The sequence below is a fragment of the Sardina pilchardus genome, chromosome 14, assembly GCF_963854185.1.
Source record: "Sardina pilchardus chromosome 14, fSarPil1.1, whole genome shotgun sequence".
NCBI lineage: Eukaryota > Metazoa > Chordata > Actinopteri > Clupeiformes > Clupeidae > Sardina > Sardina pilchardus.
The window spans coordinates 19,013,548-19,041,046 of record NC_085007.1 but is presented as its reverse complement, the minus strand read 5'-3'; the positions used below and the strand labels follow the sequence as shown (position 1 = coordinate 19,041,046).

The following is a 27,499-nucleotide window of genomic DNA, read 5'->3' as shown; positions in this document are numbered from 1 at the left end:
GGGAGAAACAGAATTGGACCGTTGTTCAGTGGTCCAAACTCCTCTTCTCACATAAAAACATCCAATTTTCATTTGGATATCAAGGTCCAAACAAGGAGCCAAGAGTCTAGAAGAAGAGAGGAGAGGCACAGTTCCAATCCAAGAATCCAAGTTGTTTATTCCAAGTTGTTGATGTTTCCACAGTGATGATCTGAGATGCCATGTCATCTGGTGTTGGTCCACTGTGGTTTATCAAGTCCAGAGTCAGTGCAGCCTTCTACCAGGAGATTTTAAAGAACTTCATGTTTCTATCTGTTGACAAGCTTTATGGAGATGCTGATTTCCTTTTTTCAGCAGGACTCAGCACCTGCCAACAGTGGCAAAATGTTTAGTTACTGCATTGCTTACCATACTACTGTGCTTGATAGACCAGACAACTCATCTGACCTAGAGAATCTATGGTTTATTGTCAAAAGGAAAATGGGAGCCAGACACGAGACCCAAAGAAGTAAAGAAGGGCGCTCAACACCTTAATAAATAAAAAAATATTAAACTGCATCTCGGTCTGGTTGTCTATGGTCTGGGGGTCCTAAAAAATGTTCCTGTGGGGGACAGTCTGGTGACAGACAAAATAGGTCTATTTTGGGGTGGTGAATCCCCCCAAAAGCAAAGTGGTTGTTTGGCCATGACAATTGGTGAGTTTAAACGTACTTGATAATAAATCAAATACTTGAAATCTCCACATCTCACACTGAAGAAGGGTGTCTACCCAAAACATCTGTGAGGCGATTATAAAAGTAAAACTGTTGAGTGCTTGCTTTATTTATTTTCAAAGACACCAGACAGACCCAACAATACAAATGACCTTAAGGCCGCTAACAAAGCGACCTGGGCTTCCCTAAAACCCCAGCAGTGCCACAGGCAGATAGCATCCACCACATTGATGCAGCAGTTTGTGCAAAATCAGTCCAACCAAGTATTGCGTGTATACATGAACATATTTAGATTATTCAGAATAGTCAGCATTAGTTTTCTAATTCACATTTTTTTTCAAATGGTCAACATTCCTGTAATCTCTTTATTCTAATATTTTGAAATATTGATTTCATCAAGAAATAAAACTTAATCATCCAGATTAAAACAAAAAGTGGCTTGAAATATTTCACTATAATGAATCTAGAATATATGAAAGATTCAGTTTTGAAAGAAATTAAATAGTTATATGTATGTATTTAGGCTATATGAAAAAAGTATATAGACTTTAAGAAAGCTTTGTAACCCTTGGCCTATATGAATGTATTTGAAATGCTTTATGAATGCTGCCTGGGTTCATAAAAAGTGTTAGAGTTTTGTATGAACACACACTCTCTCTCTCTCTCTCTCTCTCTCTCTCTCTCTCTCTCTCTCTCTCTCTCTCTCTCTCTCTGTCACACACACACACACACACACACACACACACACACACACACACACACACACACACACACACACACACACACACACACACACACACAGACACACACACACACACACACACACACACACACACACACACACACACACACATAGGGCAGCCTTTCACCCATCTCCTACAATTCACATGATGTGCATTTTACAAATGCTGAATTTTTAAAAAAATATACTTCTATATACAGTATAATAATAATAGCATTCTGTGTTGTTGTATTGTAATACAATCAGGGAAAAAACAGAGCTGTCATTAGTCCTAACAATCAGTACTGAGGCTGAAACAGAAAACCTTGAGAAACTATCCAACTCTGCGGCATTCCTGAATGTTGTCGTCTGTCGTCTGTTCTTTCGTCTGTACAGTCTCAATTACGCCCAGTGGGAAATGCTAATGAAGACCTCAGCAGTGCTGTCATAGCTTCATTCAGACGATTACTTTGGCCTAGTGGAGATGCAGAAAATGCATAACAACACTGTACCCATAAATACATAATAAGTCTACTGAATTGTATAAATTGTATCCACCCTGTCGCATTGCCTGTTACGGAAAAAATGTTGGGGTGATCAAGCTCTTGTATACGGATATTAGATGGAGTGTTTATGTTGTTGTATGTGGACTAACTTGGTAATCTGTGGACAATTCAGTGCTCAGTCTCACTGGGGTCTAATTGATTGGCATTTGTTGGAGTGTAGATCCTGCTTGACACCTGCCTCTGCAGTTGCAGTTGGATGCAATATCCATCCAAAGACCATTGAATAAAAACACACAGAATATGAGCTATCCCTGACAAAAGGGTTGTGGGCTGGTCAAGGCTCACCACTGGGCATGAGAAATGAATTTGTAGAACAAAATTTAAAAAAAGTGACCCAAACCAAGCACTGAAGAAGTGACAATGACAGTAAAATGCTTAGGTTCTGTTGCAGTGTTACATGTAATGTGTTTTTAATTCTTGATTGTTCACAGGAGTGAGTCATAATCTTTTGTTGACAATTACAGCAGGAGAATAAAGTCGTCTACTTAGTAAATTGCCTCATTGCATCATCAGCTTGAAGCTGCAAGCAGTAGACGATATGACTCAGATGCTCAGTATGAATTTGCTTTTGTTTTTAATCATTTGCGAACATTTGAAGGTTCATGGTTGGCATCTATTGTACACAAATACAACTGGTCTGACGATCCCTTTGAAAAAAAAGATCCCCTTGGGCAAAGCCAATAATGAATCATAAATGGTCTCTTTTATACTTGGTCCTGTCTGGAGGTACCCACTGTCAGCCACAGTGGTCACCTGGTGGGTCAGTGTTTGTATTCCGCAGGAAAGTGGCCAGTGACGGAGTGCTATGACAACCGAGCCCTGTTCCTGCCTGTCCGGCGGCGTGCACCCTGAGTGCATTTGCCTGGGTTCTTTGAGTCACCTCAGGTGCCATTGAAATAGCCTGAGTGCTGAAAAGGCCTGTCTGTTTAAAAGCGCACTTTGAGCAATTTTCCCACCCCTTTGAGCCTCACATCCTGAAAGGCAGAACACAGTTTTAATCCCCACTCACTGATAGTGTCTGGATTTGTCATTCTCCACTCTCCACTTTTCCCTGCCCATGCTCTGCCATCTTACATGATTGCTTTTGTCTGGCTCCTACATACTTTCTATACAATGCCATTCAAGAGGAATTTCCAGGACCCGATTTCTGATCAGAAATCGAAATACTGTCCACGCCAGTTCTCATTCACATTATACTATAATGGCAATGGCGCTGTCCTTCTCTATCATAACTACCTGATTAGACAAAACTGCCAGCAAATCACAATCAATCAAACTGAATTCAAATAATCAGAGAGGAGTCATAAGAAAAATGAAAATGGTTATGGCTATTAATTTCATTATGATGTATGCAATCATGTCAGTTGATGTTGTTCTGCTCTGTATGACAAAGGTGCTGAGAAAATGAGAAATTTAATTTGAACAGACCCACATGTGTACCTCATGTTCACATGTAGTTAGATATCCATCTGAAAGAAAATGATTAATTGCCAAGCGACTAAACTCATCCCTGTGCACTGTTTTGTCACCGACTGTCTTGTGACAGCTATCCATTGCAAAATGGAATAAACAAAACCAAACGGAAATGACTGATTTATTCATTTAATTTAGGTCAGAACAGATATTTCACATAATGCTCTCAGCTGTCTGTCAAGCCGTACAAAACAGAAACACAACGGCGTTGTGTTTGCTGCACTGTCCTCACCGCTCCCTTGCTTACATCCCATAAGTGACATAATCCACACCCCGCTGCTTGAGAGAGAGAGAGGAACAAAGCAAAGACAGAAAAGTAAGGCCACACAATAGATTGCACACTAGAAAATACACCAATAGAACAATGTACTCTCTCTGCAAATGTAGCCATGTTCTCTCCGTGGAGCTTTTTATTTGAATATATTTCCAGTTCTTTTTTTCTGTAATTTACACATAATAACAGCTTAAAGCGGAGCGCTCCACTGGCAGACAGTCGTCCTCCGACACGGCACGTTTGACACGGCACTCCTCCTGCTGCTCTCGGCACGTGTCTTTTGTCACCTCTCTCTCACACAGATAAGTTCTTTATACTTCAAATGTTCCATAAAAACAAATGGATTCAAAAAAACTTGAAAAATATAGCAAAGGAGAATCGTAATCTATAGTTAAAGACATGATACACATCGAGGGTGGGACTAGGTGGCATCCATGCACCCTTGAAACAGTTAAGGTGTGATCTTTACATGTTTTAATCGAATAGTTGATTTTTTTTTCATCTTTTTTTTTCCATCTGTGACATAACAACAGAATGTGGTGTTTTAAAAAGAGTTCACATACCTACATCATGTCCATGTATAGAGACTGTACAACTACCATGAAACCCATTCTTTTTGATGGCGAAGGCAGTAGATAGATTTAGATTGTTTCTCAGAGAAGGGAGGGAATTTTGGCGAGCGAGTGAGCGAGAGAGGAGTGCTGTGAATGCTGATGTGAGATGCAGAGGGCATTTTACTGAGGAGTCTTTCTACAAGGTTACAATTAACACAACAGCAGTGTCTCTCAGCCTGACACTGGGCACTCTGTGTCTCTTACTCACGCCTTTTTTCTTTTTTTTTTTTTTATGGGTTCTTGCTTCCCGATTGAGTCGAACATGAAAAAAAGTCAACTGCTGTTCTCTCTCCATCGGTTACCTTGAAGTGATCTCTGGAACAGCGGGGAGTCTGCCGGAGATTGTTGTTTCTCACAAGATGCTCCACCCCTCCCTTGGTCAGGGGAGTCTGCGGTGAGGGGAGAAAAAAAAAAAACGAGCTCTTAGCTGAACACTCCCAGGCAGATGTGAGACTGAAGTCCACGGCACCCAGCATGGCAGTCCTTTTTGATATGCCCCGTTTATTTTTCGCTCGTTTGTGCAAATTGTTCACTCTTAGCGTCGACGTCGTTGAGGAGTGGTCGTTGAGGTTGTTGAGGCTGATGTGGCGGGAGAGTGCAGGGAGTGCGGTCGGCGTCAAAGTTCTCAAGTTCTGTTTGTGATGGAGCAGTGCGTGGGTGTGTGTGTGTGTGTGAGGAGAGAGGAGGAGGAGAGAGGAGGAGGAGGAGGAGGAGGAGGGAGAGGTGTCTCTGGAGGTTTACAGGGCCAGACTGAGGATGACACCTGTCAGGAGGGCCGCAGGAGTGACCAGGTGGCGGGGGTCGGCAGACGACTGCCTGGCGCTCTCGTCGGCGGGCTGATGGGAGCCCAAGGAGTCCACTGAGCCCTGCATGCTGGGGTCCAGCAGGTTCTGCAGGGGGAGATAGCACAGTGGTCATCTGACTGACCGACAGCCAAGCAACACTTACAATCACACAGGCAACCTCCTCAGAAATATCCAGAATTCAGAAATGAGCCCACAGATGGTTCATGGTCATTTGAATGGGAAGGCCATAGGGGACAGAATGCAAAGCCGACTTTACAGTTATTTCTTCAGTCTCCAATAGCAGAGGATTCTCTGATATGGCCTACAGTATTCACTGCAATTATGTGACAATATACTTCACAAAAGTATAAATCTTCACAAAAATATATTGGTGCGAGTGCTTGATAGAGAAGTGTCAGCATCAAGGCCACTGAAGTTACAAAGGCATTATATTAAAAAAGGGCCTCTGGCTTTTAAGAGGATATGAACAATTCATGTAACCAAGCAGTATTATCCTCAATGCCAGCTGATATGGACCCTGTGAACCCACCAAAACAGAACAGTATGAAGACTTACCTCATTTGCACATTCATACGCATCTGAGGGGGTGCACTTTTTACCACTGTCCTGCAAAACAAACACATCCAACTTTACTCATGAAACATGGACAGGTTGCCATATACTGTAACAGAGGTAAAAACTGTAAATTAGGTGGGATAATAAAGGTATAAATGATTGAGTTGTCTCAGCATGTCAATAACATATCAGTGTGGCACTATTATATAGAGATGAATTCAAACATACGGTAGATAGATTATTGCATGACTTTTTAATGCTGAAAAAGTAAAACATAATATCATTTCAGTGGACCTTTCTGATATGTTACAGTGTTAATCCATAATCCATTACTGGAAAGAAGATTTCACAACCTGGAAATCACAATCTGATCTGACAGATGAACTGAAAATGACTTGTTCTTAAAACAAAGCCTCCCAGCTACTCTTATTTTGGCTGCTGTATATTTCACCTACCCTTACTGCCAAATATCATGTTCAACGTGAAGAAAAACAACTCAATTGCTACAAACACGGTGTAATAAAATGTTTTTATTTTCTTAAATCAGACAAAATAATACTCCACTCACTCCTCACTCTTATAGTTTTCTGTGTTAAATTGTGAAAGCGCCATTCTCTTGCGCTGTCTATATCAATTATTCATAGAGCTCATGGTGGTTCAGGAGGGGGAAAAAATGAACTGAAATAAATTGTGCAGTTTGGAAATGTTGGAAGTATTGGCATACTTCATTCTCAACAACTGAATATGAAAACGATTTCCTTCGGGAACCACATGCATAAATTCTAAAATAATACGCCAATACTAGAGATAACAGTGAAAACAGGTGTGAGGTTTGAAAAAACATACATTGTCATCACAAGGAAATGAAAATCGTTTTATGAATACCCTGCTGCCAATAGTGGGGAATTATGATTCAGAAGTGAATATTCACCTTGGTGGAACAGCACCACCATCTTTAGTAAAAGCTATACAGTTCAAACCACTCAGCTTGCAAGTGCATGAAGCAATCAGGGGGACACTGGGTACCCTATGACGAATAGCTGCTGTCAAAGATAGACTTGTGCCTCTAAGTACAATTGCCAGAGACACAAATTAAACCAGTTATTTCCCGGGTGACTCCATGATATTCTTGTCTGTGGGGTTTTTGGTAATTTGCTTCAGCACGGATGAGAGAGTGCAGTCATTTGCTGCAGTATCTGGAGACTAATAATCATGTCCCTGGCTCACTGAGTGCTGGGAGCATTATATGACAGGAACGTCTGCACAATGCCTGCGTTCCCACAATACAGTCCCCCCATACAAACATGGATTATCCAATAAATTACTTTTCATGCTGGAATCACTCAGGCGAACAGACGCATATTCGTATATGTGCCTGCCACCGCGGCGCATAAATTCACACTCTCAATCCTGCCTAAACTAGCCATTTATCGACCACTTCCACACCTTCTCATGCCTTACAGGAAAGGTTTATGTAGGAGTCCATATGGCTCAAGAGACTTTTAGTCCCATTTACACTGTCACCTGAAAAACTTAATCACATTAATGTACAACAATAGCTCTCTCTCTCACTGAACATGATAATATGGACATTTCAACATGTGTGATCAGATGATCCCATATGATTGTAAAGTGCATTATGCACATGAAGTACATCAAAGGACGAGGCTTGAGAGGAGTCCGAGGAGGATGATTGACAAGTGTCACTCACTCCAATTCCACACTCTAGAATATTCAAAGCAGCATTACAGTACCTCTCTTGACCCACTCTAGATATAGCTCAACATCCAACCTCCACCCTATCATCATCCTTATTCACTGGGAGCTTTTAGCTTACGTTACCCCGGCCCTTACCCAGTGCTTATGTGTGAAATCAAGTTGGCCTGCTGAGTGTTGCTCAGCCAGAGTAGCCTCAATGACAGCTTTTTTAACTGCTTGCACATAAAAGCTTTCAATGTCAAACAATTTCTGGAACCGGTCACTCAACGAATGATACGTCATACTTTTTTCTTTTTTCTTTCGCAAAACATTTCTCAAAGTTCCCTACCTAAAATAGGAAGAAACTTGCTCGCCATTTTCAAACACAACCAATTCAAATGCTACACTTGCTCGCCAGTGTATCACACCCATTCCTGTTCCAGCACTACCTGTGATTCCCAGTGCTTTCACTGTACTGCCCATTTTGTGATCTTTCCTTTGATTCCAAAATCACTACCAACTGAGTGACTGGTGTCTTTTGTTGGCGAAAGCACCACCGCTTTGTTACTGCATAGGCACCCAGAAAGCAAAGCCTTCATGACAGTCACTTAAAAAAAAGCATGTGTTTGGACTTCTCAGACTTTTGTGGACACACTGAATAAGGCTCCACAAGATGGTCAGGGAAGCGCAATCATATTCTACTTCTTTTTCAACAAGTCAAAACAGCCCTATGGGTTTCACAAAACATGTCCCTGAAGCTGTTTGTGAAATTCCTCTCAGATTATATATACACTATCACCAGCTCCATTCTCGCCAGTTTCAGTCCCTTTCAGAATAGGCTGTTTCTGGGGCCTGTTGCCTTAAATGCAAATGAGCTGTTGGCCACGCCCCACTCCGGAACTGATTTTATGTTTATGTCAACATGTCGAAAGCCACGGAATACAAGTTGGTTGACACCGCGATGGATGATTCTCCACCAGAAAGCCTCTGACTGCCAGTGTTAAAATGCAATTTTCTATGCAGGAGTGAAAAAAAATGTAGGACAAACGTCACTGTCATACATGCAAATACACATACAACGTCGCTCTGTTTTTTTTTCTGAATTTCCGTAATAAAGTAGACTAATAGTCAAGTTAGGGTTATGTAAAAGAGGTGGTTGTGAATTAGGTTGACCTGCTTTGTTGTCAATGAAATTTACTACAGGTGTACAAGAGGGCCAACTGTGAGATGACCCCCAAAACAGGAATGGCTTTACAGGTGGTGCCAACTGGTCATTTTTCTATCTTCATCCTTCTTGACTGATTTTTCACTAGTCTTGCATTTGGATAGGGTCAGTGTTACTACTGGTAGTATAAGCCAGTATCTGGAGAGGTTGCACAGGGTAGTCCAACTCCTTCAGAATGGCACACCAATACTTTCCATTGCCAAAATGATTGCTGTGTCTCCCACTGCAGTCTCAAGAGCATGGAAAAGATTCCAGGAGACAGGCAGTTGCTCTAGGAGAGCAGGGCAGAGTGATAGAAGGTCCTTAACCCAGTAACAAGACCAGTATCAGCTCCTTTCTGCAAGGAGGAACAGTAGGAGCTAGAGCCTTACAGAATGACCTCCAGCAGGCAGCTGGTGTGAATGTCTCTGGCCACACTCAGGATATTCAGGATATGGTGTTTACATGAACACAGAGAAACCCGGTTATTAATATCCCATACATGATGAATACTGATATTCCGGTTACCAACAATAAAGTTCTATTAGCACTCACGTGTTTGCCTGAGAAACCGGGATAAGGAGTATACATGGAACAGTATCCCGGTTTCCCGGAGTACTCCACGTAGCATAACTGGGATACTCATAACCAGGATAAGGGCTTATCCGGAGTTCTGAAATTGGGATATGATGTTTCCTTGTGCAAATACAAAACCGGGATACTTTAAAATCCTGATCATAACCGGAAGTGCATGTAAACCCAGTCATATTGTTTAAATATGCCAACCAAAACTAAACATGTCCTCGGTGTGTAAACACGTTCGGATATTTTGTGTAGCCTACTAGTAGCCTGCTGGTTGGAAATTACCAAGATGGAGGATCTTCAACAGGAAACACCTAACTTAGTAGGTGGGAATTGTCAGATGGGGGTGACTCTTGGGGTAGTGATATTCAAATGTCCCCTATTGTGACGCATGGTTTCAGAGACGGTTTATAAAGCGAGACGATTCATAAGAGGGTAAATTCTCTCGGATTATGACCAATCCCTTAGCCCTTCATTCAGCAATGCAAGTAACAAACCCATATTCTACAAGGCACACGTCTTTCTTCCCACATTGAAATGGTATTATTTTCCAGTGAGATAAATACATAGAAAAATAACTTTGTTCGCGATCTGTCTCTGTCTCAGCTAAGCGCAGGCCGCCTGTTTTCAAGGTCACACTGCTTCTGATGCTTCTTATTACTATTTTGTCACTGACCACGGCCCTTTAGGGGGCAGGAAGTAGAGCCATTTTGTTCCATTGAAAAACCCCTTTATGATTCATCTTAGTAACTAGACAATCTTTGATGGTTTCTCTCAACTAACCCACAAAAACTCAATGCATGGTTTTGTTTTGCACTTGGAGTGTTTGTAGGAGCATCAGAGACCCAAATGGAAGTGAAAAAAACACAGAAAATTTGAGTTTTGCATAACATGGCCCCTTTAATTCCTCTTCTCCCTTCTGATCTCTTGATTGACAGAAAACAAAATATTATCACAGACTTGTTGCCACTCTATCCTCTCTGTTAATTAACTGAGTTTAATGTCTGCTTTGCAATACAAAGTAGAGTGACAGTTTGACAACATGATTGGATTGTTTTGACTAAGCAACATGATGGTTTTGGTAATACCAACACAACAGTCAGGCACGACACTTCCAAACCCTGACAGAAGGCCTTTCACTAGTTTGCCCGTTGGATTGCTTGAAGTTAGAACAGAGTTTGGCTTGGTAGCTGGCCATGGTCCTGGGATGCCAATAGCAGATATCACTTGTGAGTGATGTCTGCTACACCCCCTATGGATAAGGGGTCATTTGGAGCTTAGAGCTAATAGTGAAGGAGCAGTGGAGGAGGTGGGAGGCTTCGCAACTCCAGCATGACGTAAAGGGCAGCAAGGAGGGTTTTATACCCTATGACCGGAAGTTGGGTGAGTGATGCCTGTCAATCAACCCTATGGGCTCCTCCCGAACTTTGTTTAGAACACATCATTAAGGATCGTTGTGATTTGTGATTGTATGGATGGACAGGGACTGCTGCTGAAGTGAATGTCGTTTGTATAGTCTGACAGAGTCTTGTTGACACAGTCAACAGTGTACATAAACCTCCCTCTCGACGCTTTAAGAGACCGACATGCTACTGACAGATGATACAGTACCACCCAAAGGTTTTAGTCTCATAACACAGATTACATTAGCTTGTTTTTGTTTTCCTCAAGGTACTTTTTGGACGCCCAGTAGCAACATAGAAAGCCTCACCACCACATACTGTACATTACAAAACTACAGACACTCACACAGTGTTTGAATCTTCTAAAGTGTGCAGAGGCAAAGACCATATGGAGGAGTAGGTTGGATGTTTAGAGAGGAACAGATGGCTACGGTAAGTATGGTTAACAAGAGAGAGATGAGAAATGATGGAGACATGAGATATAATCATACATGATGTTCAACAACATGAATGCTTCGAGTCTGTCCACATTGTAATGCATCCTCCCGTGGCCCCAGTTTACAGCTTTAGAGGGTGCTGAAGTATAACTGTGGCTACAGCCCCTATACCACATTCAGGTCAACGTACCTAAGGAGAGGAAGGCACTGTTGCACAACTGGCTACACAGCCCATACCATGTTCCTGTGGGCGCTTGAACCTTGCTGTTGTAAATACTTCTCACGACTTGAGCTTTTTCCCGTAGGCATAGTACAGTACATGTGCATTTGTTTTGCAGCTGAACAACTAGAAACAGGCGAAGACAATTTCTAAAGAGCTACATATCGCAAGATGTCTCTAAGTCGCTGTCAGCCCCATACACAAAAGAAATATATTGGCCATATATTTTCAAGATTGTATGTTAATATATTTTGAAATATACCGTGAAATATATTTTGAAATACATTTCCAAAATATATTCTGAAGTATATTTTATATATTTCAGAAATATATTTTGAAATATACTGTGAAATATAAGGCGAAAACATATTTCATACATTTCTGAAATATATTTCAAAATATATTTCATGTATTTCAGAAATATATTTTGAAATGCATGTAAATATAAGGCAAAAACATATTTCATACATTTCTGAAATATATTTCAAAATATATTTCATATATTTCAGAAATATATTTTGAAATGCATGTAAATATAAGGCGAAAACATATTTAATAGATTTCAGAAATATATTTTGACATGCATGTACATATAGGGCGAAAACATATTTTATATATTTCAGAAATATATTTCATATATTTCAGAAATATATTTTGAAATGCATGTACATATACAGATGGTACGGGTTGAGAATGCTCCTTTCTTTCCCGCACATCGGGACTCCCGAAGCATCGGGACTTTAATTAAAACTGCAACCGCAAGGGGGCAACATAAGACCGCCTTAATAAAAGGAAGGTTCGGCTCATACCGGAAAACACGGAAAAACCCGAAGACACCGCGCTGGTGACAAGCGGAGAAAAGAGACATCACGCTCGGCATGTCAGATTGCAGTTTCAGAGTTTTCGAATGTTTTACAGCGTACCTCACAGCTGGCTCTCTCACTCGACGTAGCCTATAACTCAGTCAGTCCAGCAGAGATGCCAGAGCAACGTTTTGGTCAATGGAGAGGGAGAGAAATGCTCCGCATATCCGTCTCATTTAATCCGTCTCATTTAATCATTAAAATGAAGGTGATGACTGGCGAAATTATAATCAAACGACGTTTCAATAAACCATTGTTGAAATTAATGAAAATGGTTTTAGAAGCCTTCAATTCAACCTGAAAGACTCGATATAGGCAACCTTAGATTAATTCATTAATTCATTACGGTTACAAGACCGCATTTCCGTGAATAGGCTATTATTGTCAAGGCGAAGACGAAAGAGATGGACAAGATGGACATTTAGGCTACATTTATGTTAGGAATACTTAGAAATGTGTAGGCCTATAGGCTATTTTAAAACGGAGGCATGTTCATTTTAACCGGCGACGCTGTGTAGCTTACCCAGCACTTTATCACAGATTTTGTCCCCACCACTTTTGACAACTGAAAATAAAACGTATTTAACAGAAATATCTTTAATAGGCCTACATGCCTATCATGTCACTTTACTTATAACCGTAGGCTACATGATTGGAGAAGATCGCGCATTTTGTAACATTATAACAATGGATGGTCAGATATGCGATAGGGCAGTGAGGGTGATTCATTGTAACCATCGACTAGTAGGCCTAGCTCCGCAAAAGAAGTTTCTAGCAACTTAGAATATATGGATCTCGTTATGCATGTTCATGTTGATTCAGAGATAGACATAGACTACCGTGGGCTACTGTGCGTCAATATAACAGCATTTTATCATGTGGTGAATTAATGACTAACGTCAGTTTAACATGTCAGAACTTTTGATCGGCGTTTCAAGTGCATGCCGCGAATAGGCTAAATGAACTCGACTGACTGAATCCTTTATATTTCTTGGCTAAGTGCGAAGGAATTGACACTCGAACTGTGGCGTAAATGGTTGAGGCATCTTAATCATACGTCAGCGACCGGGGTTCAAAACTTACTCTACGAACCTCCGGAACCCATTAAGACAAGAGGCATTATTTTATTAAAAAGTTTTGCGATTTTTTTTATGATTGCGATGTCTGCTGAAAAGAAAAGTTAATATGTGAATTCGTGGTTCAGCGCACACACACACACACACACACACACACACACACACATTTTTACATTTACATAATAGGGCTCGGGCACACGCCTTGCATTCTAGGAATATCGCCGCCATTTGGTAGCGCACTGAACGTAATATCCATTCATTCAGATGCACAAGACAAGAAGCAGAAATAGTAGCGATTTATTCTTTTCCTCTTGCGATCGTGGGTTGCACTGTTACACCCCACTACACAGCAACATACTACCAAGAAGGCAAAAACTAAGTAACAGGAACACACTAAAAGGCGGGAGTAAATCCATAGTAGCCTAATCCATAGTAAACTAAGGAGTGAAGCTGCCAATGTGGCTGTGCCCGCGAAGTTTTGATGTCATGATCCCGAGCCCTAGTGTCAGGAAGTGTCTGTCGAGAGAGAGGGGGGAGGGAGGCAATCGTCCAATGCCGCATACAGGTAGGCTATAATGTCTAGTGAACTGGTTAGACAAGTGTGGGGGAGGGGGAATGATCGCACAAGACAATTGCTCTTCATGAAATGGGTAGTCTCACAGACGTTTGTCGATGTTTAAACGTAGCCTACTACATCACTTGCGAAATCGGACGTGGCACATAGAATTATTAGGCTACTGGATTTAATATAGCATAGACTTTGTTCATCCTATATTAGCCTATATTAAAATGTAATGTGCTGCGGGGAAGCATTGGGGAAGTCAGTTTAAGTTGTCCTGTAACAATTTGCCTCTTATTATAAGAGTATGCAGCCACTACGCACATAATAGTCTAGGTTACGGGCGGATGCGAGCAACCCCATGCAAAAGAAGGCCTTAAGTTAACGGACTGAAGGCCTGTTTACATGTCAAACATGCATTAAATCTAAGAAACGAAAAACACAAATATCATGTATTGTGTCGTAAACAGTTAATGACTTCGTGGCCACTATGCGCAACTGCATCGCGCAGTGAGCTGAAGGATAGGAGGACCGACACTTATTAACACAAAGCTTTGTAAAGCACTAACAACCACCCCTCAAAGTTCATTGTCCATAAGTCCAAACAATAAGTATAAAAATCCGACAATCCAAAACGATAACCAGGTCTCCCAGAAACGAAAAACAAGTTTGTTGAGTAGCCTAGTCCTTCCAACAATCTCAGCTTTTGCGTTTGTTAGATAAAAGGCATTCTGTCCTGCTGTATTCCAATGAGAAAAAATCATCCACAAGGTAGGCTAAGGGTCACGGTAATGCAGCATGCAGGAATCTATATAGGCCTACGCACAAAACGAATGAATGGATTATATCGGCCAAAACGAATGAATGGGTTGGGAGAGTCGTCTGGCTGTGTCAGCAGACTGCAGTCGGTCTCGAGGGGTTAAATAGCGCACGTACTTGAATTTTAATCTGAAGAAGACCAAATCAAATCAAAAAAGAAGGATTTCAAGTGTGCGAACCTTTTTCCATTTTTTTTTATGATTTAGCCTACTCTTGTTCTGCACCTTGACCGGGGATGTGCACAAACTTTTTTACTACACTTGAATTTTAAACCAACTCTTCTCTAGCCTATATCCTATAAAAGAAGGATTTCAAGTGTGCGAACCTTTTTCCATTTTTTTTTTATGATTTAGCCTACTCTTGTTCTGCACCTTGACCGGGGATGTGCACAAACTTTTTTACTACACTTGAATTTTAAACCAACTCTTCTCTAGCCTATATCCTATAGCCATACTTTAATAATCAGATGTTATGCTCATTTTTGTAGGCTACACCTCACCGGCAAGCACGCACGCAAATGCTGCTTTTGCACATCTACAATATTGGCCAGGCTATATAGAATAGGCTTTTAGGACTGTATTTTGCCTTCGTGCAACTTTAGTTGTGCTCAATCTAAATTATTGTCAGTAAGGATAGGTCATATTACCAAATGGCGAACCTCGAAAATTATTTAGGATATAGAGCCGTGTCCATTACGCATGCAGTTATTTTTTAGGCTATTGTTTTATTTGAGTGTTTTTGTCTACCATGGCAAACATAGTTGAAACGTTCGCTCTAAACTTAAGTATTTCCAATCGGCTTTCACAAAACCGATGAGGTCCAGATCTCAGTGGCCTCATAGCTGCCTACAGCCATGCATAGTAAGCCTAATGATAGCCTAATAGTTATGACATTAATAGCCTATTAATGACCTCATGTCGGAATGGCACGTTGTTTGAAAAAAAAAAAGTTAAATAGGCCTAGGCCTACCGCCGAGTGGGGATATGTCGGAATGAACAGCGGATACCAGCTGGGTTGTAAAACATTACTGTATTCGTTGATCTTATCGATGCAGTCCTTCACGTTGTGTGGCAGTGCTTGCTTGCCCTTCGATCCATCCCAGTTGGTGGTTTTGCACCTGTCCCTGAGTTATAGTCTATATGAGTAAGCGCTTATATGCTCTAACCGCATAATAAAAGAAGCACCTGCAGCAGTGCTTATGGCAAGGCTATTAACACCTGTCACTGAGCTATGGACAAGCAGTTATGCTCGAAAATTATCATAATAACAGACACACCTAATTGTATGTCTCTATGTTTAAACACATCAAATTAGGAAGCATTTCCGCCGCAACGTTTGCTTTCTTTTTCTGTCGGTCCGCGGTTGCTTGGTCAATTGCGCAGCAAATTATCAGATCACCGGACCTAATTTCACCCCATGTCTCGCGGACCAGCAGCAGTCTCCACGTTTCGCGGCCCATAGTTTGAGAAACGCTGCATTAAAGTGTCATTAGGTTGTAGGCTATATGTTTAGTGATTTCTTTGTGTGTTTTTCATTGTAGTGTGTGTGCATTGAGTAGTTCCTTAAAATACGGAACAAAGAGCGTCCCGTAGCCTATCTGTTCAATACGGAAGAAGACTAACTATTACTTATATATTTCTTATAACGAAACGCGAAGAAAAAATACGAGGACTGACCATCTCGTTTCTCCGCGTTTCCCCCAATACCATGGCGACAAAGAGAAATAAATATGATTTCACATTTAAGCTGATTGCTGACAAATTTGCCACACAATTCGGGAGAAGCAGCGGACAGGAGCGCCACCACAAGCAAGCACTTCTAGCCCAAATTAACATGGCAACGTTGCCTATGACTAAAGTGTCTAAGTAGGCTAGTCCTACTAATATTACATTTGATTGGTAGCATGTTTGTAGCGCGCCAGTTTACCCATCCCCTACATCAAAACAGCTTAGAATCAATCAAAGAATCAGCTGTGTCGGCGTTAGGCTGTAGGCGATTTTCTATAGCCTAACCATTTTCATTCATTTCAACAGTGGTTCATTGAAACGTTGTTTGAATAATTTCGCCAGTCATCACCTTCATTGTAATGATTAAATGAGATTAAGGAGTCGACTAGGCTATTGACGGATATGCGGTCTTCATCATTTTGAAATGCGGGATGAAACTTTCTGCCACCTGGTGGTTGTTTGGGTACATTGCCTTAGGCTCGAAAAAAATCGGCTTGACGGCCTGCGGGATCTCTTCGGGAGTCCCGCGGGAGAAGGTGCATTCTCAACCCGTACCCACTGTAGGGCGAAAATACATTTCATATATTTCAGAAATATATTTTGAAATGCATGTAAATATAGGGCGAAAATACATTTCATATATGTCAGAAATATATTTTGAAATACATGTACGTAAATATAGGGCGAAAATACATTTAATACATTTCTGAAATATATTTTGAAATACATTTAAATATAGGGTGAAAATACATGTAAATACATTCCTGAAAGATATTTTGAAATACATTTATATATATTCTGAAATATATGGCAAAATATGTTTCCAAATATATTACAATATATGTTGAAATGTGTTTAAAAATATGGTGAAATGCTCTATTTTTTAAGTATACTTGCACATACAATGGATTTGGTCTCTGCATGAATTAGTGAGATGTAGCACACAGTAGCACACATTAACCCACAGAGTGAACCTTGCTTGATCAGGGATTGAACCGGCAACCTTTTGGTTACAAGTCTGAATCCCTAACCAGTAGGCCACAGCAGTCTTGCTGAATGTGTTGTGATATATAACTTATATTTGACATATATTTGTCAAATATATGTCAAGTATATGTCAAGTATATGTCAAGTATATGTCAATGAGCAGCAACATACAGACAATGCCTAGTAGTTCTGCTAATCCACTTAAAAATCTGTGATTTTTGTGACACCTACTGTATGTATGGAAACTGACTTACTTAAGTTCCTATATTGTTGTTCTTTTTTCTCTTTATATGTATATTTGTGGAACCGACATCATATTAAACCATATAGATTAAGAATGGGATGTCACTTAAATTCATATACGAGTCAAGGCAGGTGACCAAATACTTTTGGCAATATAGTGTATATGTTCTCTGACAGCAATCTATTTTGCATTATTCATTAATACACAGGATAAGGTGTTGTATTTCAAGGTAAAAAACACATCTCACAAATACATGTGGGACTTGCCTGACCTGAGTCCTGACCTCAACCCAACCCAACCCAACCCTCAACCACATTCCTTGTATACACAACTATACTTGGCCGTTTTTTTTCAAAAATATGCCGTATGTTTGCATATATTTTAAAACATATTTCACCCTACATTGTAAATATATATATTTCAAAATATACTGTATGTTACAATATATTTTATATATTTTTTTTATATTACAGTACAACCTCATTCTCTGAATCAAATTCTCAAATGCCTGAGTACATTTATTGAATTAATCTCCGTTTTTGTAAAACCATAGACTGCTTTCACCTAAGTAGGTGCATTTTACAAAACTCATAAACCTGTTTTGCAAAACTCTAAACACGTGTTCATTATAATGCACTTCTTAATTATTGATAACCAAACAACTCAGAAAGTGAACACAATTAGAGCACAGTTGTCCCCATTTGAACACTACCACTCAAAATGTATAACACTTGTGTCTAATGATGTGACAACCAATATAAGTCAGTACAGATTTTACAGTAAACGGGAGTTTCAATGAACAGAAACCAGAGACGCATTGGGCAAGTGTGTGTTAGAGGTGGTATACAAGGAAGAGGAGGGGGCAGGTAGGAGGAAGGGGAGGAAGAGGAAGACAAAGAGTCGCAATACAGTAAATGATGACAGTATGCCTGGCCCAATACAGTACACACATCACAACACATTCAGTAAGACTGCTGTGGCCTACTGGTTAGGGATTCAGACTTGTAACCCCAGGCAAGGTAAAAACTCACTGCTGTGGGTTAATGTGTGCTACATCTCACTAATTCATGCAGAGACCTGCTCTGCACTCATTGGATAGACCAAACCAAACAGAACAGCGCTGTCAGTATCTATCTTGTACACCTGATAGCGAAATGTAAGACGACGAAATATGTAGCAGGGTAGGCTATATGGAAAACATTTCCCGTCCTTCATTTTTAAAAATAATTCCTTCAACTGTACAAATATGCAATGAACAGCTGGGAAAGTGTGTCGTTAACCCAACGAGCAAACACATTTCAAACAAACGGGAACAACATCACGCAAACATGCTGTTTTAACTTGGTGAAAGTGAAACTGAAGTTTTCCCACATATCCGCGTTGGTCCAAGTGTTCAGAAATAGTTGTGTGAATCCGTGATAAAACCTCAGTTTCCATAGCTAAGCTAAACGAAAGGCCAAACTGCATGAAAAAAATATGCATTCATAGCCATAGCGTTTCTATTGCAATCAAAATCAACCTAAGCCAACATGGTCTCACACCCAAATCGTCGAACGAGGACGCATGCAGCCGTGAACGTCACTGCTGATCATCTGTCAATCATCAAGTAAAGCCCGCCCTGACAATTTCATTGGTCCGAACAGACCTCTATTTCGAATAGTAGCAGCCGAACGGAGAAGTGCCAGACCGAAGTTCCCTGCAGAAAAAGGATGTACTGTAGGTGGGGATAAACTTCGGTCTGGCATTCAGGCTAATATATTTCACCCTATATTTAAATGTATCTAGAAATATATTTCACCCTATATTCAAATGTATTTTCACCCTATATTCAAATGTATTTTCACCCTATATTTAAATGTATTTTAAAATATATATCACCCTTTATTTTAATACATTTTCACCCTATATTTACATGTATGTAGAAATATATTTCAAAATGTATTTCAAAATATATTTCACCCTATATTTGAATGTGTTTTCAACTTATATTATAAATGTATTTAGAAATATATTTAAAAATATATTCTGACATATATTAACATACAATCTTGACAATATATGCCCAATATATTTATTTTGTGTATGGGTACAGCGGTATGCAATTAAACATATATTTCACCTGTTAAAAATTGCAAATATATGTCAAATATATGTCAAATATAAGTGAATTTATATCACAATATATTTCAAATATATTTCAGAATATGTTGTTAAGCTGTCTGAAAGACAAATATATTGTAATATATTCAACATATATTTCATACACCCAAAAATATATTAAAATATATTTCTTTTGTGTATGGGGCGCAACTGCGATAAGGCTGGTTTTCTGCCTGGAAGGTGCTGCCATCCATGCTAGGTGCACAATTCTCTCCACAACAAGTTCATTAACCATCAAAATGACTTTGAAGCTGTTATATTAAGGCCAAAAAACTTAGTACTGATTTAATACAAAAGTTTAATGTACAAGACCACTACCAATATGTGGCACCAATATGTGAAAGCACTTGTTCTGGCAGGCCATCAGTTGTAAATGGACTAAAAATCCTCACCAGCTCTACTGAGTCTTCTTACTGTGCGTTCACACCGCCGGTGACTTGAGCTTCCAAAATCACTCTGGACGCCCTGTAAAGGATGCCGTGGGAAGCTTGGATCAGCTTGGATACTTTGTCCGCTCTGACGTAGTAGCATTCTATGTTCGTTGCGGGTCGTTTGGTCGTTGAACTGCGTCATAGCTCATTACCATAAAGTTACCATTTTCAACTTTCTCTAGTCGCTCAAGACGCCCAAAACGCGACGCCGACGGATTGGTCGCTGCTGGCAGCTGAGAGAAGCCGGCTTCCATTGAAAATGAATGACTTCCGGAATCTTTGGAAGCTCAAGTCGCCGGCGGTGTGAACGCAGAGTTAGTCTGACCCAGGGCAAGTGTCAGGGTCATATTTCTTATAAGCATAGTGGAGGTTGACGGTGAGCACTTCTAAAAGAAAAATAGACTTTTTCTAGGGAACAGCTCTGAATTGGCTCTCACTTTTTATCAGTTCTGAATGACTCTGGCCACACTTGCCTCCAATCAGTCACAGACGTTATCAGCCATTGGTGCTCTCACAAGAGAAATCACTCAAGGCCTCACTCATATACAACCTGGTATCCTTCAAGCTCGCTTGCTGCAGTACCTTTGTATACTAGCTTTGCATTTGTCCCATGTACATGTTTGTACTGTAAGTCTCCTACGTCAGTTATAGAGTGCATAAAACTTATAACGCAGAAACTGTTTCACATGAAATTAAATGTCACATGGCTGTTGCACACATATGAACAAAGACAACTAGAAAGAAGAAGGAAGAAAATAAATGCAGTTCCATGTGTATTACCTCAAAGCTGGATTTAGCAAACTGTATGCATAAGCCTTGGTTAACAGGTGGGAAATTATGGTATATATATTGGTTTGTATGTTTGACTACATGGATGAAGAAAGAGTAAAACTGTTGTTTTGATTACGATTTCATATACACAGCAGCAGATGCATGACACAGTTTTCGCTGCAATTATAGAACAGCTCAAGGATGATTTAGAATCTGTTGTTGTGGGAAACACTCTTGGAGCCTATTTCCTGTAAATGGGCTCCTTAGACTATCTAAATTCATTACCTAGAGCAAATCAACCATAACATGAAATTGACAAGATGCAATTTTGTGGCCAGACTTTTTATATACAATGTACTCTCTAAATCTTTAACTAATTAAGTGATATTTGGTATTATTGTATTATTCTCCCTCATAGTCTCATTCATTAAACAGCAGGTTAATATGGCTATAGTGTGAAAGATCCTTACATGGGCATAATACCTTCACTGGCAATGTATGACGTAGGATTTTCTACTAAGGCTGATGACACATTGGGAGTTCTTGGGGCATGTATTGTGCACTGACATTATGCGTTAAAAATATAGCATGTTTTTTTTCATTTGCTGTTTCTCCATCATGTACAGTATATAGAGACGCCAAAAGGTGAATCACAGCACTCACAACAATCTGACACACATCTCAGTTTATACTGTACAAACTGTATAATGTGCAGACAGGTTAGTTTGCATCTCTGACAATAAGGATGAAGAAAGAGCATAAGTGCTAGTCTGGCTATCACCATACTAAGCTCAATCTTTTAAGATTGAACATTATAATGAATAAGCAGAATAAGCTAGTTTGTGCCAAAGGTTGTGGACAGGAAGCAGGGGAGATAGATGTGCAGGTTTCCAGCCTGAGCTGCCAGGCGAAATCCAAATTTGCGGGCAGGTCAGGCAGGGTTCACCCAGTCTACTTACAGTAAGTGTTGTTTGGTCTTGATTTTGATATCATTATTTCAGACACAGAAACGACCAGCCTTGCCTACCTTCAGGTTTGCACAGGTGGAGTAGACACAGGCATTGTCCATGGGCTTGACATCATTGGAGTGGATGGAGGGTTTGGTGGTGATGGCTGGCTGAAGGTTGGTGCGCACAGGTGGCAGAGACGTCAAGGAGGGCTGGGACTCGAGCATGGATATGTGGCCTGCTTCTGAGCCATAACCAAAAGCGTGGACGGCATTTCCTGTTTGAAAATGATGAATAACTGGATCAATGTAAGACGAAAGATACACCCAAAGCTTCACCTTCACACACTGTAATATGTGTTTATTAATTTGTGCATGTAGGGGCTTTTTCCTCATGCGGTGTTACTGAGTGCTGTTAAAACCACATACAAATTCAGTATTCACAATATCTAAATATACTGTAGGAAGCCCTGCCAGGCCATGTTGCCCTGCTGTGTGCATGCAAGAGTAATTGTAGTGATCCTCCATTAGGCAGAGGCCCTGCGCAGGCTGCTGGGCACAGGTGACAGACAGGTGCTTACTGAGGCAGGTGTTTTCTCGGAAGTCCCGCAGGAAGTCCTCGCACTCGTTCTCCTTGTTCCCACTGCCCCGACAGGTGCACCACAGCGAGATGGTGAAGTTGCTGTGACTGGCGTCCAGGTAGTTCGGCGTGATGTCCAGCCCTAGTCGGGACAAATCCAAACGCAGCGGCACGTGCATACATGCATGAGGGAAGATGCATTTCAATTGACACACCTGCTACAGTACTGAATTAAAAAAAAAAAAAATCATGACGGCAGTGGAAATGTTTCTTTATTCTACATTTCAATAAATAACATTGCTGAAGGTGGCATTTTGGTTTGGATATATAGTGCATATAGGGCACATATTAAATTGCACCACATACATTAAAAGTCTTTTGGCAAGAAAGAGACCTTCATTTTACTCAATTCATATTTCATTTAGCTTTGAGTATGCATAATTTATGGTCGTATTAAATGAGACTACAGAAAGTCTGCAGTTTCCCTACAGCATGAAGTTGATGTAATAACTCCCACTGTGCAGAAAGTGGATATAATATACTCAGCCTATAATCAATATACAATTAACTCAGCCTAACCTTGAACAGCTGTGCCGTATACTCACCAATAAGTCCCACGTAAGAGATGAGACAGCCGTAGTAGTTATCATTTGGACAGGTTGTCTTTGTGTGGCGAATGGTCTGGCAGTTCATGTGGAAGTCAGCCAGTCGAGACCTATGCAAAACAGACACAAGACCTCAAATTACAAATATGGAGTTACGGTTTAAATGAATAGTACTACTGATTCAATTGCTATACATACTCTTTACATCAAAACCTTTTAATCAGAAAGACTAATGCATGTGTGTGTAAATGATGAGTTCTGCCATTGTCATGCATGCGGTGTGCATCTCTCTCCCTTACTCTGAAGGTCTTATTCATCTTCACTATCTCTCTCTTACACTCACACACTCCCTCTGGTCTGTTTGGATAAGAATGGATATGGAATGGAAATTCACACACACACACAAACAGCTCTTATTTATAGCTTGCCTCTGTTATCATGGGCATTGGAATCGGCTTGAAATATCTGACAGAGACAATGCACATCTGTGCATCATAAGATGCACTCTGACAGTCCCTAACCGCTCCGCCACAGGCAGCTGACATGAGTCCATTTTCTGTCTGAGTGCACGTGGCCCCCCACCCACCCCATCCTCAAAATAAATAAATAAATAAATAAATAAATATGCCTGAAATCTCCAGTTGCAGCAGGGATGTCTGCACATGTTTGTGTGTGTGTGTGTGTGTGTGTGTGTGTGTGTGAGAGAGAGAAAGAGAGAGGGAGAGAGAGAGAGACTCCTGCTTCTAAATCACCGCATGCACTACATCCAGGTTACAGCAGTTCGGATTCCAAGGTGAATCACTTTTCTGTGCATGTGCCTGTGTGCACCTGTGTGCGTGTGTGTGCGCCCGTGTGTGTGTGTGTGTGTGTGTGTAAATGAGTGCATGAGAGGAGTAAACAGACGGCTGCTTCTGGCTCACAGCACGTAGCGGGGCAGCGCAGAGCAGGGGGTTACGGCAGCTCTGATTCCAGGTTGGAATAACTCCTTACTCCCACCAGCCCCTTCCCCTCTCCCGCCACATGCTGTCCATGTTGTGAACTCTGCGTCAGCCCGGCCTTTCTCTGGCTGCCTCTCGCTGGGGTCGGCTGCTATTTATTTTTTTTGATTTACTAGTGAGTGAATCAGTGCGTGGGTGTGCATGAAAGTGTGTGTGTTGGTGTGTGTGTGTGTGTGTGTGTGTCTGTGTGTTGTGTGTGCATGTCTGTGCGTGTGTATGTGTATGTGTGTTGGTGTTGGTGTGTGTGTGTGTGTGTGTGTGTGTGTGTGTGTGTGTGTGTGTGTGTGTCTGTGTGTTGTGTGTGTGTGTCTGTGAGTGTGTGTGTGTATGTGTGTGTGTTGAACTGTGTGTGTGTGTGTGTGTGTGTGTGTGTGTGTGCGGGGGAAGGGTGCTGTAACTGCTCGGAGGTCTCCACTCGGAGGTGGGTGAGATCAGGATCCTGGAGGCTCCTGCTCGGCGCCAGGCTGCCAGCCCCCGCGCCCCCCTGAGTGACCCCCCCGTGACCCCGTGCAGGGAGGTGTTAACGGGGCCACCACCTCTCGGGTCGGTCAGGGCAGCAGGGCGGCCAGCCAGACATGCACTCTCTGTGGTCCTTACTGTGCCTCGCAGAACCGACAGGTCCCGTGGGGCCACACCGCAAATCCCCCCTCTCCCCTTACATCCCGAACACACACACACACACACACACACACACACACACACACACACACATACACCCTCTGCTTAAAGGTCACCCTCACCTCTCTCTCTCATCCCCCCAGCCCTGTCTCTCTCTCTCTCTCTCTCTCTCTCTCTCTCTCTCTCTCTCTCTCTCTCTTGCCTTCCCCCTTTACCACCAACAGGAAAATGTCCATTTCCATCCTCGTGTCCGTGTGATGTAGTGGCATTTTGCTCGGATGAGTGTGTCAACCCACTGTACAGTAAGTGTGTGAGTGAGTCATGCCACAGCCCTCCTCTAAGTCACGAAGCGAGAAATCAGTATGTTATGAGCACACCACACCACCTCACAGCAGTAATGTCAGAGTGCATGCATACGACATAGAGACTTTTATAGACACGGACCTTTCTCAGTATTTTACAAAAAGTGTAAACACCTCTATCAGTATTTTATGTGAGGACACAAACACTCTCTGATTGTTACACGCACAGTCAATACTAGTGAGTACACTACTGCGCAATATATGTATGTCAAATGATTCAAAACTATATCACCTCTCAATAATAGTATTATTTCTAAGCAGACCAATAGAGTATTCCTTCAGATCATATTGAAAATATAATAATGAATACACCGGTGACATAATTGGAAAAACCTGTGATCACTGAAATAAAATTGGGTACATTTGTGACAATTCCATGACATAATGATCAGAATTATAAACATGTTTATAAAATTACCTGTCACCACAACTTAATGCATTTTAGACCTATGGGCTATGTGGGTTTGCATCATTGCTCCGTAGGAGAAATAATGACAGGAAGGAGGAAATTGACAGGATAGGAGGACAGGCTGGAGGAAATTTGACTGAAACTTGGAGGCAAATCAGTAATCAAGTAAAAAAAAATCTGTGGGAACACAGTTGCAGCTGTAATCAGAAGAGACAGAACAAGCCATAGCACTGTACCACTAACCAGAGCTGGAGAGGCACACCCGTCTAAAATGACTCTGAAAAACAGGCAAGTGCTTCAGATTTGGGACAGGATGGTAACAATAGAAATCAGAGTTTCTATGATAGCTCAGCCTCGAAGAGGGGAAAAGAATATCTTGAGCTTTGTCCAAAACGGCAGGATTAAACTTGGCTAAAGAGCATGAAAAGAACTCTGATGAATATTGGGAGCACATTCTTTGGTAAGATGAGAAAAGAGATTGAGAGACACATTTGAGTGATTCAGATGGCATGAATCAAGCCAAGAACACCGCAGTGAATGCACAGTTCCAACAGTGAAGCGGAGGTGGGACTGCTATTATATGAGGCTGTATGAATGCAAAAGGTGTTTGATGCAAATGCAAAGGGAGGTTGTGTTTGTAGAAGTCACCATGACTGCCTGTGGATGCACTCAAATGGCTGACAATATGGCTCTTGGTCTCCAGAAGCTTACCAGAAGAGATATATTCCATCATGACAACAAGTCAAACCACACTGCCAAAATCACACCAGAAGTGGAAAAAGTATGACCTTGCCAATTATGTTGCCTGACTTCAATCCAATAAAACCTTTGGGGTTATTTTTTATTTATTCATTTTTCTTTCTTTTTTTTGAAAGATGGATAGAACAACAAACCCCTCAGGCAGTCAGGCTAAGAGCAGCTGAAAGAAAAATCTTTGAAGAATCTCCAAAAATTTGTGCAACATCGGACATAAAAAGTATTGAAATGGTGGACCTAGGAAGTATTGAAAAAACAAAAGATTTGAATCTCAGTAATGAATGATGTACGGACTTCAAAGCAGCCTGTATTTTTAATATAGTAAATCTAATACGTTCACTTTTCATTTCACATATACATATAATTTTACATTTTACTGCTCAACTTAGACCTGGTTACCATTACCATGAGGTGATACAATTTTGAATAATTTAATATTTAATGTGAACTCACTTCTGCTGTATACTGTATGCACAGTAAATTAGTGTACGTACTTGTCCCCAGAACCGTCATGCACAGCAGTAGCATGATAGCTATAAATGATGAATGTGATGCCCGTATCCCTTCTCGGAATCGACCCCAGGGAGGCCTCACCTATTAGCATGCTGACATTAAGGTGGGAGGCAGGAGCCATGGCGATAAAGTACTGTTGCATTATGGAATAGCAGTCAGATGACCCTAAGGATGGAAGGTAATCTGTTTAAAATGGAGCTCCACATTCCAACATGGCAGAGGATGTGGTTATGTGCGGGTCCCATTAGGCAAGGCTAAGGGCAGGTGTGGGGGGTGGGGGGTGGATGTGCGGAGTGGGGGGTAGTTCACTGGGAAATTAACTCCTTTTTAAACTTTTTTTTGTTTTGGTTTGTAATAAGTGCCTTGTAAATGCCCTCCTAATTAACAAATCCCCCACCAGAGCACATGATTTACATAGTTAATTACATTCCTCCGTGTTCAAATTAACATCGACGGCCAGGCTATGGAAATGAGTGCCCCTGATAAGCAAGGCCAACACAACTAGAGTGTTAAACCGCCATCATCCGCACTAATACCCCACCGCATGTCCCCAGCAGCCCCACCCCGAGGTCCCCACTAACTGCCCCCACCCCCACCTTCAACCCCGTCCCCACGCAGAATATCTTACCCCACCACCCAGCTCCACCTGTTACTGTTGCCTCAGAATGTGTGACAACCTCAGCTTGGAACTGCAGATACCAGCCAGCAAGCTTGAAATAAAATAATAATGCTTGAACAACCTCGCAGATGGCTGGAAAGGGTAAGGGCTCGTGATTTGTGGAGGCAAGTTGCCTCCTCTGAGACGAGCTTAATTCAGGCCATTTAATGCC

General features: G+C 41.3%; 1 protein-coding gene across 1 annotated transcript in view; it reads right to left on the bottom strand.

The window, feature by feature from the left end:
• Nucleotides 1-5,056: 5,056 nt before the first annotated feature.
• gfra2b (GDNF family receptor alpha 2b) overlaps nt 5,057-27,499 on the bottom strand; it is a 47,520-nt gene continuing 25,077 nt past the window's right edge. Inside the window, exons 5-9 of the mRNA XM_062555077.1 lie at nt 23,014-23,123; nt 22,410-22,550; nt 21,910-22,106; nt 5,702-5,752; nt 5,057-5,230 (exon numbers count right to left, since the gene is read on the bottom strand). Coding sequence (XP_062411061.1) covers nt 5,078-5,230; nt 5,702-5,752; nt 21,910-22,106; nt 22,410-22,550; nt 23,014-23,123 — 652 coding nt within the window. The 3' untranslated portion in view covers nt 5,057-5,077. The remainder of the gene's footprint in view (nt 5,231-5,701; nt 5,753-21,909; nt 22,107-22,409; nt 22,551-23,013; nt 23,124-27,499) is intronic.